This window comes from Xiphophorus couchianus, chromosome 12, assembly GCF_001444195.1.
Source record: "Xiphophorus couchianus chromosome 12, X_couchianus-1.0, whole genome shotgun sequence".
NCBI classification, from domain to species: Eukaryota; Metazoa; Chordata; class Actinopteri; order Cyprinodontiformes; family Poeciliidae; genus Xiphophorus; species Xiphophorus couchianus.
The window spans coordinates 18,277,426-18,292,526 of NC_040239.1; the positions used below are offsets into that span (position 1 = coordinate 18,277,426).

Here is a 15,101-nt window from a genome sequence, read left to right on the forward strand (position 1 = left end):
CAATAAAAAATTTAGCTCAAAATGTGACAAACAGCATTACGCTCATCACAATAAGAGAAAGCGATTTCTTTTAGGAAATTGCAGGAAACAGTGTTTTTTTTCAATGATAGAGTAAAAGTGTAAAAAGTTTTAAAAAATGCATCTTTAAAAATGTAAAACTATTGTAAAATAACATGTATATTATTGCAATACAATTTTGTTACTTCAATCTTTGTTCTAATGCCAAAAAGTTTGTTGTTTTTGTTTTATTTCGAGCTGTTATTTGAAATCAAACACAATAATTTAAAATCTCTCCAAATAGTTTTGAGTTTTATTATAAAATGTAATTTCACAACACATCATCTCAAGGCACTTTGCAAAATAAAACAAAAAAATATATAGTAATTTCAATCCAATCATGCACACACTCCAATGGGTCCTGGTTATGAGACAACGCAGTAAACGTTAATTAAATATTGAAACTGGTCCTAAACGTTTTCCACATCAGCCACACCATGAACCAGCTTTAGGTATTGCGTCCGGTGGCTTAAGTGGGAGTCAGTCCCAGGATTTAATTCCACTTAGGGCCCACGGTAGGGCTGATCATCTCTCTGCGCAGGAAAATAAAAATGAGCAAAACACAAGCCTGGAGTGATCTTACTCTTCCAGACCACAACTGCTGCCTTCTGGGTCGTGTTGTTCGGTATTTTCATTCTCTCTGACAGGCCAAGTGAGCCCAGTGAGCCCAGTGAGCCCATTTCACCTCGACAAACTTATTTTAAACAACAAAAAGCATCGAATGGCATCAGTCCCTTGAGCACGGAGAAACGTCACTGCGGAGGACGGTGTGGTGACGTCGACAGTGGGAGGGAAGCGGATGCATCACCGAAATGTGGGGCTTTTTTGGGGGGGAGGAGGGCGCGGGGTGCAATTAGGGCTCTGTGGATTGTTGGGCTTGGATCAATAACACACTGCAGGAGAACTTAACACAGGCTCCTGTGGGACTTTTCACTCGCGTTCCAGTGGAAGGTGGGGAAAGCACGAACTGATGTTGCAGAAACACAGGAGGCAACTTTAAAAGGAAACGCTAATATCGCGTGCGTGAGGTAGCTGCGGCGTGGACGCGCAGGAGTGGGGGTGTAGCCTGCGAGCCTGTGGTAATAGGCTGCGAGGGAGTGAGAGGGAGTGGGAGTGGGGGCAGACGTGGACGGTGATGCTGCGCGCTGTCTTCTTGCTAAATGAGGATTGTCTTTTCCCAGTTTGAGCAGCAGCGGCAGGGCTTCTCCACCTTTCCAGCGAGGATCTATAATTTACACAGCGACAGCGGGGCGTCCGTGGGATCTTCTCCATCATCATCAGCAGCAGCAGCAGCATCTGCGCTGGATCCAGCCCCGCGCTGCCGCTTGTTCTGCTGCTGCTCCATCGCCAGGCGACCAGAGGAGGAGAACATCTGACCAGCGGGCCATGTGCACCACGACATGTATGCGTGAATTCATGCGGTGACACAAGAAGGGAGGAATGGAGCAGCTGTCAACGCATTCCTGTAGACGCACCGACGGTGATTCGTTGCAGACTGTCGTGTAGAGAGAGAGAGTGGAGGGGGAAAAAAAAAAACCTTCATACGCAGCAGCCCATCCAGCACATTCGCTTTTTATTCCAGCGAGAAGCGATCAGTGGTCAGGTGTCGCCTTTCATTTCAGCCACAACAATGGGGTAAGTGTGGATAATATACAACCTTATACAAGCTGCGTTCATTTACCTGCTTTTTAAAAAAAATATTATTATTTATTTTTAATACATGTTCAGCTTTTGGCATGGATACCTCTAAAGGCATAAATGGACCGGACCTTTGTGTGCTTCAAAATGTAATTTTAACATTTCCTAGACAGCTTTGGGTGGATGTATTTTTGATACGGAAGATAACAGTGTGGCATCGCTCTGAGGCCTCTGATGTGCTACTAAAAACTCTAAATTAAAGTGGAAAAGGAGACAAAATACATGATAATTCTGTAAAATACAAAATGAATATATAAATGAAGTTCAGTGTTGGGGCAGCAGTTCACCATCAAACTTTTATGATTACTTGGCTGACTCTCGACCAGTGCTTATAGCTGGAGATCCTCATAAAAAATGAAGCACAGTTTATTCTTTCTTATAACTCTGTAGAAATAATTTCTGGTGTTTCTTCCCCTCACTAATCCATGGTGACAGGCATACAAAAAAAATAAAAATAATAAAGATTAAAAAAAATGGGGAAAAAAATCCGCTAAAAGATTTTATAAAATACTATTAAAACAAAAATTGACTGAAAATAAGCAAATTTTTTGCATTTTTGTAGATTAGGGTCAGTGACATCACCGGAAGTGACGCAGCATTTCTGCTATGAAGGGTTAATGAAAGGAATCTCCCCAAAGCATTTTGTTCTGATCACAACTTGGTTCAAAATGATCCCTGAAGATCTTTGATAATATGATCTGGCTCTTCTGGTTTGGCCTTGTCCTCCTCTCAAACTGTTTCACTGTTGGAAGATGTTCTCAGATCTGAGTTAAACGTTTTTCTGCAGCCAAAAAGGACACAACAAGTAAACATCTTTGAAAGAGGAAGCTGATTAAAACGTAAAGAAGAAGAGAGAAAAAAAAAGATACAAGTTGATGTTCTCAAAAGGATTCTGATGTGTTGCCTTATGTGATGTCATCGGAGTCACGTGACTTCGATGACATATCTGAGAGGGTCAATTTTACCTTGATTAACTATCAGTGTACAGCAAAATAGAAAAAGAAGCAAAAAACATAACCATGACATGTTGCCCAGTGGGTGACAAACTGTATCTAAAGCAGGTTTGATTGATCTTTGAAAAAGCTCCGGCTAGCAGCTTTAATTCTGCATATCTGGTTGGAAACTGGAATGATGCACAATTATTTCTACACTATTATGTAACCGAATGCACGTCTACGTACCGGCATCCTTGCTCTGTTATATTCTTTCTCAGAGATGGTTCAGATACGAGCTGTACATCCTGTTCCTTATTCTGCTCGTCTGTGTGGAGAAGAGCCTAATGTCAGCAGCAGAGGAATGTCAGCTGAAGCTCCTGAGCTGCACTCTGCGCTGACAGAAAGCCGCTTTCCGTCTCTATGGCAGCACAAGCGGCCGCTGCACACACCCCCGCCATCCCTCCACCTCCCCCAACCGCAGGCACCCATAAGTGAATCAGCCGTGAGCCTCACACACAGGGAGTGCAGAGAGGGCTGCTCATTTGCATGTCCCCCTAACCCCGAGCTCAGCGGTCCGTTTCCTCCACTCAGCCTGCCGTTCATTAACAGCTGTCTCTTGCTCTTCATTGTGATTAATTACACAGCAGGAGGTTAATAATAATGTGGCACGGCCACAGAGCGATTTCTAGATGCCAGCCAAAACTCCTGCATTAACTATTTACAATACACTGGAGAGCCAACCCCCCCCACCCAACCCCCAGTCGCCCACGCTGTCCTCCTACGGTGTGGGCAGCGCATCGTTCAGCCATGTCCCACTCAGCTCCAGCTCTCCACTGGGCCCTGCGATGCTGGTGACTAACTTGCTGTTACGCAACAGACTCAATGACTCAATTGATCCACAGTGGAATTTATTGTTAAGTGCGATCCAAAGCCCTGCACTGCTGCCAGCTTGTGTGTTTTAGTCCTACAGTAACTTGCAAAAGCATTCAACTTTTCCATATTTGACTGCAAACGTCAAATTTCCTGTCACATAAAGCAGAATACATCGAAGGGTGAGTTTTCTAGCATCAGAAAATATGAAAAAGTTGGGTTGAAAAACTTCAGCAAAGCACTGCATATATGCAGAGGAGCAGATTAGATTAACACACATAGCTGCGGCTCAGTTCCCTGGCTGCCTGACTGGTAATAATGGCAGATAGAGTCATATTTCACTTCCAGACCCGTGGCTCAATACGAAGCCTGATGGAGCTCTGATAATGGCAGAGAGGAAAACTGCGGTGCAGGACATGCGGAGGTGATCACTATCAACACTTCTGTTTGCAAATGCAATCAGATCACAAAACGGTAATCCGGCCATTCCCTGCCGGTGGAGCAGCAGAAAGCATCTCTTTAATAACCTCAGTGCACCTTGAATAAGAACTACTTTATCAAAACTTTGGAAGTACGTGGTTACAAGGGCAGCTTCTAGTGGTGAGGGAAGGAAAAAAAGGGAAAGTGGAAAGTGAGAGTTAAGTAAATGTTTCACGTTTAAATGTGTTGGAAAAGAGGGCCAGCTGCATGATAAAAGAGGACACACTGAGGGAGAAATAAATCACAGCATTCTGAGGTACAACAGGAGCCATGTGTGTGCAATCTGTTTGGTTTCATGCTGTGAGTCACATCTGTGCATCAAACCCCTGATGCACAATAGGTACCACAGGCAGCACCTGTTGTCATCTCTAGAGCTGCACGTGTGTGCGTTTGCAACAGTGGGGTTTTTTTGTGGGGGCGTGTGTGTGTGTGTGTGTGTGTGTGTGTGCGTGTGCGTGGGGGTGCGGGGGGTGTAATTGAAGCATTAGCAATCTGGTTTCAAACCGTGGAGTTTGCTCAGATCTTTTATCCACATGTTTGCATCTCTTCATGAAAAAGTCCATTCAAAGGATGAAAATTTAAGCGTGCATCTCATTGTGACTGGTAGATTACACGTCAGGCTGGACCTGTCCTTGCATAAATCATTTAAATGTAAAGTAAAACTGTAAGACGAGGATCCAACTCATCAGGGGATTTTAAGACTAAATATCTGTAGCAAATGTAAAAGACGGAAAGCTAAGGCCAGGTACATCAGCTCTTTTTATTTTTGCCGTATTACATCTGCTCATCACTGTAATGGCAGAAATAACAGTGCACTTTCTGACATCACAAGAAAAAATAACTTTCACTCATCACACTTTCAGGTTATTGAATTTGCCTCGTAAAAGGAAACTTTCCACAAAAGACATTTCTGAAAATAAAAGGCAGAATAAAACAAACAATTCTTTTTCTCATGGACATGGCTACTTTTAAAAATAGATATTTTCTCATTTCTATTCACACCAGATTTCAGTGGATCTGTGCGCACTGAATTCAAGAACCCTAAAGTTTAGATCTCAGGTCGAGTCCTTATGAAGTTCTTAAATTTATTTAAGTCTAATCTCATGGGGGAAAAAAAAAAACACACACAAACTCTACCAATTAATATTTTATCAAACAAATATGAATCCAAATATGAAAACTTTGTGGAAAAACTCAGTAAACAACATTAAAAACAGCTGAGACACATACAAAATATGTAAAACCCTGGGATTTTTGTGGGACGTATTTTTTAGCCATTACTGTTTGCATGCAGGCTTCAAACCAGAAAATAACTGCTCATTTTGTAGATTTGGTTGCTTGGTTCCTGATTTCCTGGGTTTGAACAGAAATAGTTTGCAGCTGGATGGTCGATCATAGTAAAATAATGTATCGGTTCACAGTAGAAACTAGATGCCAAGCGATGAGCTAAATAAATATTCTGTTGTCTGCTCACGTGGCATGATAAGCAATAATTTTATGTCTCAAAAAAATCACATCCACCAGCAAGAGGTCTGATTTGATCAGGGGTCAAAACATTACAGCATATTTCAGAAGAGTTAATTCATTCCACACAGAGATCAGAACCCCAGTCAGTGTAAATAGGGCCTGATGACAAAAACCTTCTGAAAATCATACAATGAAATTAAACATGTGACATTCCAGCATCTTCATGGTTAAATATGCTCGTAATTCATCTAAATTGTTAATTTCCTTAAATAAATAAATAAACATTTGGCAATGTTTCTGGTACAAAACAGCAGAACAAATCAGAGACCAGTAGTAATTATTGAGTAAAATTGGTTAGATGATTAAATTTAATTTGCTTTTGCAACTGTTTACGTAACAAAAACGATGTGTTTTCTTTTAACTACAGCCCATGACAAAACCAACTACGCAGTGAAGAACTACCAACATTATCAACACATGCTGATGTGTGCAGGTTGTTTTGTGTGTTTACACAGCCATCTGCTAATTATTATCACTATCATCATTTCACAGAAACACACCTAAGAGTCGTTTAGGTGGGCTCTTCCGTTACAGAAGTGAAAGGATCTTTAGGATAAATTGATCTTTTATTACAGCAATATAGCATCACAACTTTTAGAAATAATAATAATAAAAAAACAATCTTCGATATATATGTTTATGTCTAGAAACTTTTTAATAAGTATATAATTTCCAAGAGAGCATCACGATCAAGCAAGGAAGTTATGGATTACTTTTAAAGAAAATGACACACCTATCCCCTCCTGTATTTACAAACCAATTTGCTAAAAACAAGCTGACAGTGGAACAGAAAACCCTGGAAACGGATAAAAGAATCTGGTATCCTCACAGCGAGGAGATCAGGGAGGAAAAGAAAACCTGACTAACTTCACTGCTCTGAATGTGAGAACGTCCTGCTGAAGACGGGTTGATTTTATGGCTTCTTACATCTCTCCGAGAGAGGAGCCAATCATTATGGACAACACTGTACATAACTCCCAATAACCTTCTTAAAACTCTCACCTTGCATTTCCTCAAAGTTCCCCATAATTTATTTCACCACACAGAGTTGCAGTTTACAGCTTCCCACCGCCTTCATCCTCTTCTTCTTCTTCTTCTTCTCCCAGGAGATGGGAGGATTCTTCATCACTCCAGCTTCTTCTCTTACATTCATCACCTCCTCCACATTTCCCTCATTTCTCTCTCTCTTTCTCTCTCTCTTCTTTTCTCACATCGTCCATCTTTCCTTCCTTTATCGCCCCCCCGGCCTCCACTCTCAGCTGCCCTTGTGTTGTGTGTTGCACTCACCAAACACCTCTCCTCCTCCTCCTCCTCCTCCTCCTCTTCTTCCTCTCATTTTTCTCCCTCACTCACTCATTCTTTCTTTCAGTCTGTTAAAGGAGAAAGAGGTGACCAGGCACTTTCTCTCCTGTCACGCTCTGATGAGCTTAAACTTTTTTTTCTTTTTTTTTTTAATAGAGCTTGGAAAAGACAGGAAGCGAGCGCCACGCTATACTAGGCCCTCGGCATCCTCGATTTGATGGCAGGCATGTTTTATCAGACACTTTCTGAGGAAATGAAAGAAAGCAGCGCTATTCAGTCCTTCATTTGTTTCCCTCTCTTTTCAAAGTTGTGTTGTGGGAGTAATTATTGCTTCTTTGACAGCTGGTGGGTGGCGTTTTGAAACAAAACTGCTTGGCACAGGCCTGAACACGCAGAACAACACTGCTGCGGTCGGTACGATCACAAGAACCGCAAAAAAAATAAAATAAAGTAAAATAAAATAAATTGCCTCGGCTCTGTCAAAATTATGCAATCAAATGGGAAAAAAAGAGGAGGAAGAAGGAAAAATACTGGCAGTTGTCAAGCGGCTACAGCAGGGATCATACGAACAGGCCGTGCTTTAGCGTGATGTGTGATGGAGAGAGAGAGAGAGCTGAAATGACTCACAGTACTGCCACTTACACTGCTGTTGATGATTATGATAATTCGTGCGCAGCACTCCACAAGCAGCTTTGTGGAGCGGCATTAATCATCCCAGATTCACTCTCTGACTCGCTATGCTCTTCCCTTCCCAATCATCTTCTTTGTCTCCCTGTCCAACACACCTCTCGGTTTCCCTGTCTTCTCTGTCCCCTCGTCTCTTTCTTCCTTTCTTGGCTAATCACACACAGGAAGGGCGCTGCCGTTGAATTTTAATATTCATTTATACGGCCAGCCTTTGATGCCCCCCCTCAAATCCCCGTCACCCCCACAGTGCAGTGTAAGCACTTCTCTATCTCGTGTTCTGCCAGCACTGCCAGCCCAGAATATCTCCCTCAGCACCCTGCGCTCCGAGTGTGTGTAGCGACTGTAGATATATGCCCAAGGAAGCCCCAACAATGCAGCAATACAGGAAGAGCAAAGTGAGCAGATTGATGAAAGCAAGGTCAGGAGATAACTCGTCCTATTAGAGCGCAGCAACAGCCAGACAGAGGTCAGGCAGGAATTAATGCACCTAAACTATAAACAACGAGTTTGCTTAAACACACACACAAACACGCACGTACACACACACACACACCAAGGCAGATCTCAAACTCTCATGCAGTGATGTCATTGCTAAAGCAAACGTTTTCTACATGTTGTATTTTATTGTAATTTCAGGTGACAGATCAACATAAAGAAGTGCATATATGTGAAACTGATGAAAAAGGATTTATGCTTTTCAAAATCTTAAAAGTGCGGCATGCATTTACATTCAACTTCCCTTTGTATACCCACTTTTTAATATTTCAGGACACACTGATTTGGGTGTCTCTGCCAGCTATACACACATGTTTATTGTAATTTGCGAAATGCACAGACTTTATTGAGCGTTTTGGTGAACATGAATGTTGAAGTTCTCCCTGGATTCTCAGATGGATTAAGATTTGCAGTGATCGATCAAAACCACAGGTCCTTATGAAAGCGTCCTGCAGCTTCATGATGCGTCGCAGCTCCAACACACCTGAATCAAACAACCAGATCATCAGTTCTGTAGACCTTGACTGGATGCTGAGGAGGAATTTAGCACTTTCCTTATTACAGTGTGTTGAACCCAGAATAAAACTCTTTAATGCGAGCTGCCATTTGACACCCTTGATTTAAAGCTTTCCATTGTAGCCCTGGCTGGATGTTCAAGGTTGATGTCCTACTGGATGGTGTCTCAAATTTTCTGCAGCTTCCTGCTTTGGATTGTCCACCCAGGGTGGCAAACAGGCCAGGGCCGCCTCTGATCCTCACGATACTGTTTGTTCACTAATATTCTCTAAAAAAAAGCCTGAAGTCTTCACAGAACATCTGGATTTACTTTGGGAATAGATAACAGGCATGGGAACTCTTTATCCATTTGGTGACTTCTGAGTTAGGGGTGAGCATTTATCATATTATTTATCATTTATTATGATAAATAGAAAATCTATCCATATTGTCGAAATTGCTATTTTCTTCACTGTTTGATCAATGAGTATCAATAAACATGAATAAATTTGAAGACATGATTAAATGCAGCCAGTGTGTGCAGTTCAGTGACACTATTCACGCTTCTGCCACCCAAAACCCTAATCAATTACATTTGCATTTATAAACCATGGAAAAGTTGTTGCTGTTTATGCATGATGTGTATGAGTTCATGTGGAAACTGCAGCTCTGTGGGGTGTGTCTACTGTAGTTAACATTGGCCTACTGTCTATATTTAGCTTGACACCCTCCGAGTTCCCCCGTGTGACCCTCACTTAGAGTTGCAGGCATTCCCATATCTGAGCACAGAGACAGTGCTGCCTGAAACAGAGAAACGCGGACAGACGGGGCGGGAGGTTCTGCTGCATTCACAGTGCACGTTCTTTTTCAGCCAGAAGTACGAGAATAAGTGTGTGAAAATCTAGTTTAAGTTAGGACCCAAACAATGAGAGCAGGGACCGCTGTCTGAGGTGTAACCATGGAGGACGGCGAGCTGGTGATCAGGCTCCCTGGTCGATCCGACTCCCCACTGGGCAGCAGGGGTTCTGGTGGTGTAGGCGAGACCCTGGTGCTGAGGCACAAAGAGGTTCACCACTTCTTCTTTGTCCCCTTCAGGGAGCAGCCCATCTACAGCACGAGGGCCCACGTCTTCCAGATTGACCCCAACACCAAGAAGAACTGGCTCCCCGCAAGCAAGCACGCCGTCACTGTGTCCTACTTCTACGACAGCACGCGCAATGTCTACCGGATCATCAGCCTGGACGGAACCAAGGTGGGCCGACGCCTCACATCATCACCGGATACTGTTAGTGTGTCTTGGTTGATGTCCAGTGTAAATAACTCTGTTAATAATCTCTGCAATAAACAGTAATGCAGAGACGCTTCATAAAAGAGCTCAGGTTTGCAGGACGTTCCGGGGCCAGTGGGCTCATTATTCATTTTGTCTGTTTCTTTGTCTGAACTTGAAAGTCTTGAGTAGATCAGGATTAGAGGATCTGAGAGCTAGGAACTCAGTCCTGTTGGGTTTCATTTAGGTAGCAGGGTTTACTAGAAGCAGACAAGACAGAGAGTGAAGAAACTGGCAGGTAGCCAGGTGGACAACATGATCCAAAAATGTGAATGTGGTGATCAGAAAGGGCCCAAATACAACGTTTCACAAAGCATGAAAACTTTTTATAAAAAGACAACACTTTTTATTTTTATTTTTGTGGGTTAAAGCAAACAAATTTTTATCGTTTCGGTTGACACTTGCATTTTTTCTGAAATTTTCTAAAGTGCTTCTTTTGTTTGTTTGCTTTTTAAAATGCTGCATTGAATTATTTTGTGTTTCCTCCTCTATTTCTGCTTCTTTTATTTTATAAATGAAAAAAAATTATTTCAGTGGCAATCAATTATTGCCACTGATTTTTGTAGATATGTTTTGAGACTCAAGCTTAACTATCATCTCATATTGGTGAGAAAATATTGGACCTCTAAGTTGTGTGAAAAACACCTTGGCTTGCTGCTATCCGTTTCAAATTTATTTCTCGACGCCAACAGGAACGCCATCCATTACATAATCCTGCCCATAAGGCAGCCAATTCCTGTCTTTGTTAGTAATGTTCTGTAAAGGTGGCATAATTACCCAGGAATTAGAAGTAAACCACATTTCTGAGTAAAGCTGCATTACATTTCTGTTTTTGGTTGAACTAAAACTGACTTCAGTTTAATGCGTTTTGCTTCTCCTGAAGAAGGACATCGTTGCACATCAGTCTGGATTTTTCTGTTTCAGTTTTTACAATTGAAACGATTAAATCTGTTTTATTCTCCACAAGAATTTGCTCGCTCAATGCATAAATAAAGGGTTATGAAGAAGTGGCTGACAGAGATCGTTGTCACTTTTATCATTATCACAATAGTGTCACAAAATACTTTAAATCCATATTGCCCATAATAGAAAGTAACACTGTAAATGCAAATAATCAGCTTGTAAAATGACAGAAAACTCTTTAAAGTTGCTATTAAAATCTGGTATGTTGGAAAAAAAAAAATTGGTTACAAATTTTAATCTGAAACCGCTGACTGGTTTTATTTCCTAAAATTACAAAAATTTCCTAAATTTCCTAAAATTAAAATTTCTGAACAACCCACTGGATGACCGATAATCTTCCAACAAGAACATCTGTGATCTTTACAACCTGATTGAAGAGGTAATTGTCAGGGGGAAAACAATCTAATTGACCTGTTTATTGGAAAAGTAGACTGTTTAACATCAATTTAACAGAAATAAGAAATTGAACAGCAATGGGGAAAAAAATTGATTCCTTAATTATTTGATGCTTTTTCACAAAAGTCAGTTTATTAAATGTTTATTTAATATTTCAGGTTATTTTTTGGGACCTATTTCTTTACCTACTGTAACATAAAAAAGCATTCCCTGCTTTCTTAGTTATCTTTTGTATCATATTGGATACATTAGGCTTTCTCTGTCATGCATATTCCATAATCAATAAGATAGAGTCTTTTCCATATATTCAGCATTTTTATAAAGAATGCGAAAAAACGTTTTAGCAACATAATTTCTATGTCCACCAGGTTTTAGAAGACAGAACTACCTTGGCAAAGAACTAGATGTCTGATGAATACTTGTATCATAAACTATACTGCTCAAAAAAATAAAGGGAACACTTTAAGTGTTAAACACCTGTTTAAGTGTTCCCTTTATTTTTTTGAGCAGTGTATATACTTTTGGTGCCATAGGGTGTATCGCAATATATTCTGCTCATTAAATTGTATGGGATTTTTTTTCTTCTTTGCAGGCAATAATCAACAGCACCATCAGTCCGAACATGACGTTCACAAAGACGTCACAGAAGTTTGGCCAGTGGGCGGACAGTCGAGCGAACACTGTCTACGGACTGGGTTTCTCCACCGAGCATCATCTGTCAAAGGTATCGCTGCTAAAACAAACACTTCCACAAACATGACAAGCCATGTGTAATCTATTGCTTCTAAGCCTTGTTGCTGGATGGTTTGATTATCTTTGCTGCCTGAGAGATTGTTTTGTATCAATACAGTCCTTCAGTTCCTTCAGTTTGACTGAGTGGGACGTTAATTAGTGGAAAAAAGTGATAAAATCTCATCTTTATCTACAAACAGTGAGAGGAAACAAATCTGGGGAGAGCAGAAAGGTTTTCCACAATTTTCGGTAAAATTAGAGGAGACTGTAAAAGTTACTAGGCCGTAATGAGTTTTTGTGTCTGTATTTAATATAAATCCAGATTTATTGCACCTGGAGGCTGAAATAGCTAATCCAAGGTGGGCCAATGTCAAAGTGGACTCTCACTTTAGTTATTTTATTTTAAAATTGTAGATTTCCACCTAGTTTCATCCTCCCAGACCAACTAATCTGGATTTATATAGGAGTAATCAATAAAGATATGTTTTTAGATGTTGTTAAATGATGAAATATCATTTTTATCCTCTCTGGCTGTAGCTCTTGTTAGAAAAAAAAATCCAGTTAAAGTTCTGTTATAAGCTCTCTTCATCACATCAAAGAAAAATAGACAAAGAAAAATAATTTTTAAAAAGATATGACCTTGGCCAGACTCTGACAAAAGTGGAGTGTTGGGAGTGAAAAACAGTTACCAGGAATTGGTCAGTAGACAGTCTGGACGCCAATTAGGAAGCATTTCCTCTGAATCAAAATTTTAGGAAGAAGCTTTCGTTCTCAGGTGTCTGTTGTGAGAACGACTCTGAAGCACTTAAACTGAGAACCACTGCATTTAGATCACTTTGCTGTAACTCTTATGTTACAGCAAAGTGAAATGATATCAGGTTAGTTTTTGTAACTGGACTAATGGCCGACACAGGACCGGCTGGAGAGGAGTCTTGAATTTCCTCCTCAGCACTCAGCTTGCTACTGTATTTACACTAAATTACTCAGCGGTAGCCGTGTGAGTGATGAACCTCACCCTTATGGTAAACCAGGGACGTGACTGTGAAACATGGTGTTAATATTTGCTTAAAGTACCTCAGCTGAGGTTGCCTTTCCACTTTGGATCGACTGGACATGACAGGACGAAAAATAACCAGAGATCGACATTATTCAACTTGTTTCAGGAAATGTCGCTGAAGGCAGGGTTGCAGGAGCAATGGCTGGTTGTGGGTATTGGTCCAGCTCTGATTGTTACTGGAAGCAGCTTTTCCATATCCTTCAAATGTGCCCTATTGGATGCTGACCTCTTCTCTTATGAAGGACTGTGCTGAGCAGATTAAACCACAGTGTAGGATTTAGAGCCAATATTGATGGCTGTCTTTCTTGTCCAGTTTGCAGAGAAGTTTGCAGAGTACAAAGAAGCAGCGCGGCTTGCTAAGGAGAAGAGCCAGGAGAAGATGGAGATGGCCACGTCTCCCTCTCAAGTAAGTTCAGCGCACTCTGTTCTGCACAATCACTCCAATCTGAAGGATTAAACAAAAAAGGACAATAAAATTCATTGTGCCTAGTATTGGTAAGAGAAGTGTTCAGATTCGTCATTTATATAAAAATAATGATGTTACTGCAAAAGCAAAAAATGCTTCCCACAGCTTGTATGTGTAGTTTTGCTTCACGGTATTGAAGTGGTAAAAATGGATGGAAAGAAATGCAAGAAAATTGATTGTGGAAATTATGAATATTTGAAATCTAAACACTGTAGATTTCAGTAGTAACCTATAGGAACACTATAGGAACTGTGTAGCAGTTAACTGGTTCAGTTTCCCCATTATGACCATTATATTATTTAATTTTGCCTCTCTCTCTCTCTCTCTCTCTCTCTCTCTATATATATATATATATATATATATATATATATGTGATGTCACTGAGATTTAGGATCTCAGTCCAATTCTCACTTAGATCTTCACAAGTTTTTGAAGTTGCGCCTTTGTGCTGAAAATGAATCAAAGCTCAAAGATGAAGGGGAAAGAAATCCCTGCAGTGTTTAGACTTTTTGGATTGTTAAACTTATTGTAAAATTGACAGGTCAAAAATATATAAAGTTTTGTGCCCACATTGATGGTTGTGGCTTCATCAAAAAGAGGTGCCAATGAGGCAATAACTACCTCTAAAATCTAGTTGACCATCCCACCGACTCCCCCTGACCAGGTAGCCTCTTATGCATATTTTAGAATAAGAGCAAGAGGAAAAAGAGAAGATCTATTCGTCTGTCCGACTGGACGGACGAATGGATGTACAGGTCTGTACACGAATGGGTGTACAGGTCTGACCTGTCCAGACCTGTACACCCTGGACAGGTCAGGTGCATCACCAAGTAACACCTGTGTACCTACAACTTTCACAACATTTTATTTGCATGGCAGCCATATTGGATACTTACTGAGCTCAGAGCAGCTCAGTAACCTCCGACATTTCAGTTCAGAATGTAATCCTATTCACATTTACAATTGGAAACTTGAAAATCTAGTTTCCATGTACAAAATTAACTCCCAGTAGTACTTGTAGTGATAGATGCAACACTGGGTTCAATTTGTTTCTGAAGTTGGAGCTTAGAACTGGAATAGTCGAGTAGAGCTTCTTAGATTTGTTAATAAAACAAACGGGGGCCAGGGGGCTGGTAACTGTTGTGTCTTGTTACCATGGTAGTAGTTTAATAAGATGACTTATTTCTCACCACATTCATTAAAAAAAAACAACAGAAAAAACATTTTTCCATTTTGAATTTGTTGAAGTTGTACATTGTTGTGTCTGCCAGACAATTAGACCAGAGGATACTTATACTTATCTACCAACTCTGAATAGGAGTATCTAGTTTATATACTTTTGATCAACATTTGATCAAGTACTCATTTATTAGAGTACTTTTTAGACTCCTGTTCTTCCAACCCAGAAATGGAGTTAGACCAGAGGATACTTAGTAACTCTGAACAGGAGCACCTAGTTTACATACTTTTGATCAACATTAGATAATTTTTCTTCTTTTGCTCTTTCCTTTGGTTTGTTATTTTGTTTGTATTTCCTTGTAATTTGTGTAAAGCATTTTGTATTGCCTTGTTGCTGAAAATGTGCAATATAATTAAAATTACCTTTACCTTTAC

General features: G+C 40.5%; 1 protein-coding gene across 3 annotated transcripts in view; it reads left to right on the plus strand.

The window, feature by feature from the left end:
* The first annotated feature begins 385 nt into the window (after window positions 1-385).
* Window positions 386-15,101, plus strand: part of homer1b (homer scaffold protein 1b) — a 33,660-nt gene continuing 18,944 nt past the window's right edge. The window contains exons 1-4 of one of the 3 annotated variants that reach the window (XM_028034541.1): window positions 386-1,692; window positions 9,642-9,798; window positions 11,825-11,956; window positions 13,335-13,427. In XM_028034541.1, coding sequence (XP_027890342.1) covers window positions 1,688-1,692; window positions 9,642-9,798; window positions 11,825-11,956; window positions 13,335-13,427 — 387 coding nt within the window. In that variant the 5' untranslated portion in view covers window positions 386-1,687. Of the gene's footprint in view, window positions 1,693-9,354; window positions 9,799-11,824; window positions 11,957-13,334; window positions 13,428-15,101 lie in introns of those variants that run through there. The other 2 variants (XM_028034540.1, XM_028034539.1) reach the window with 2 other exon arrangements.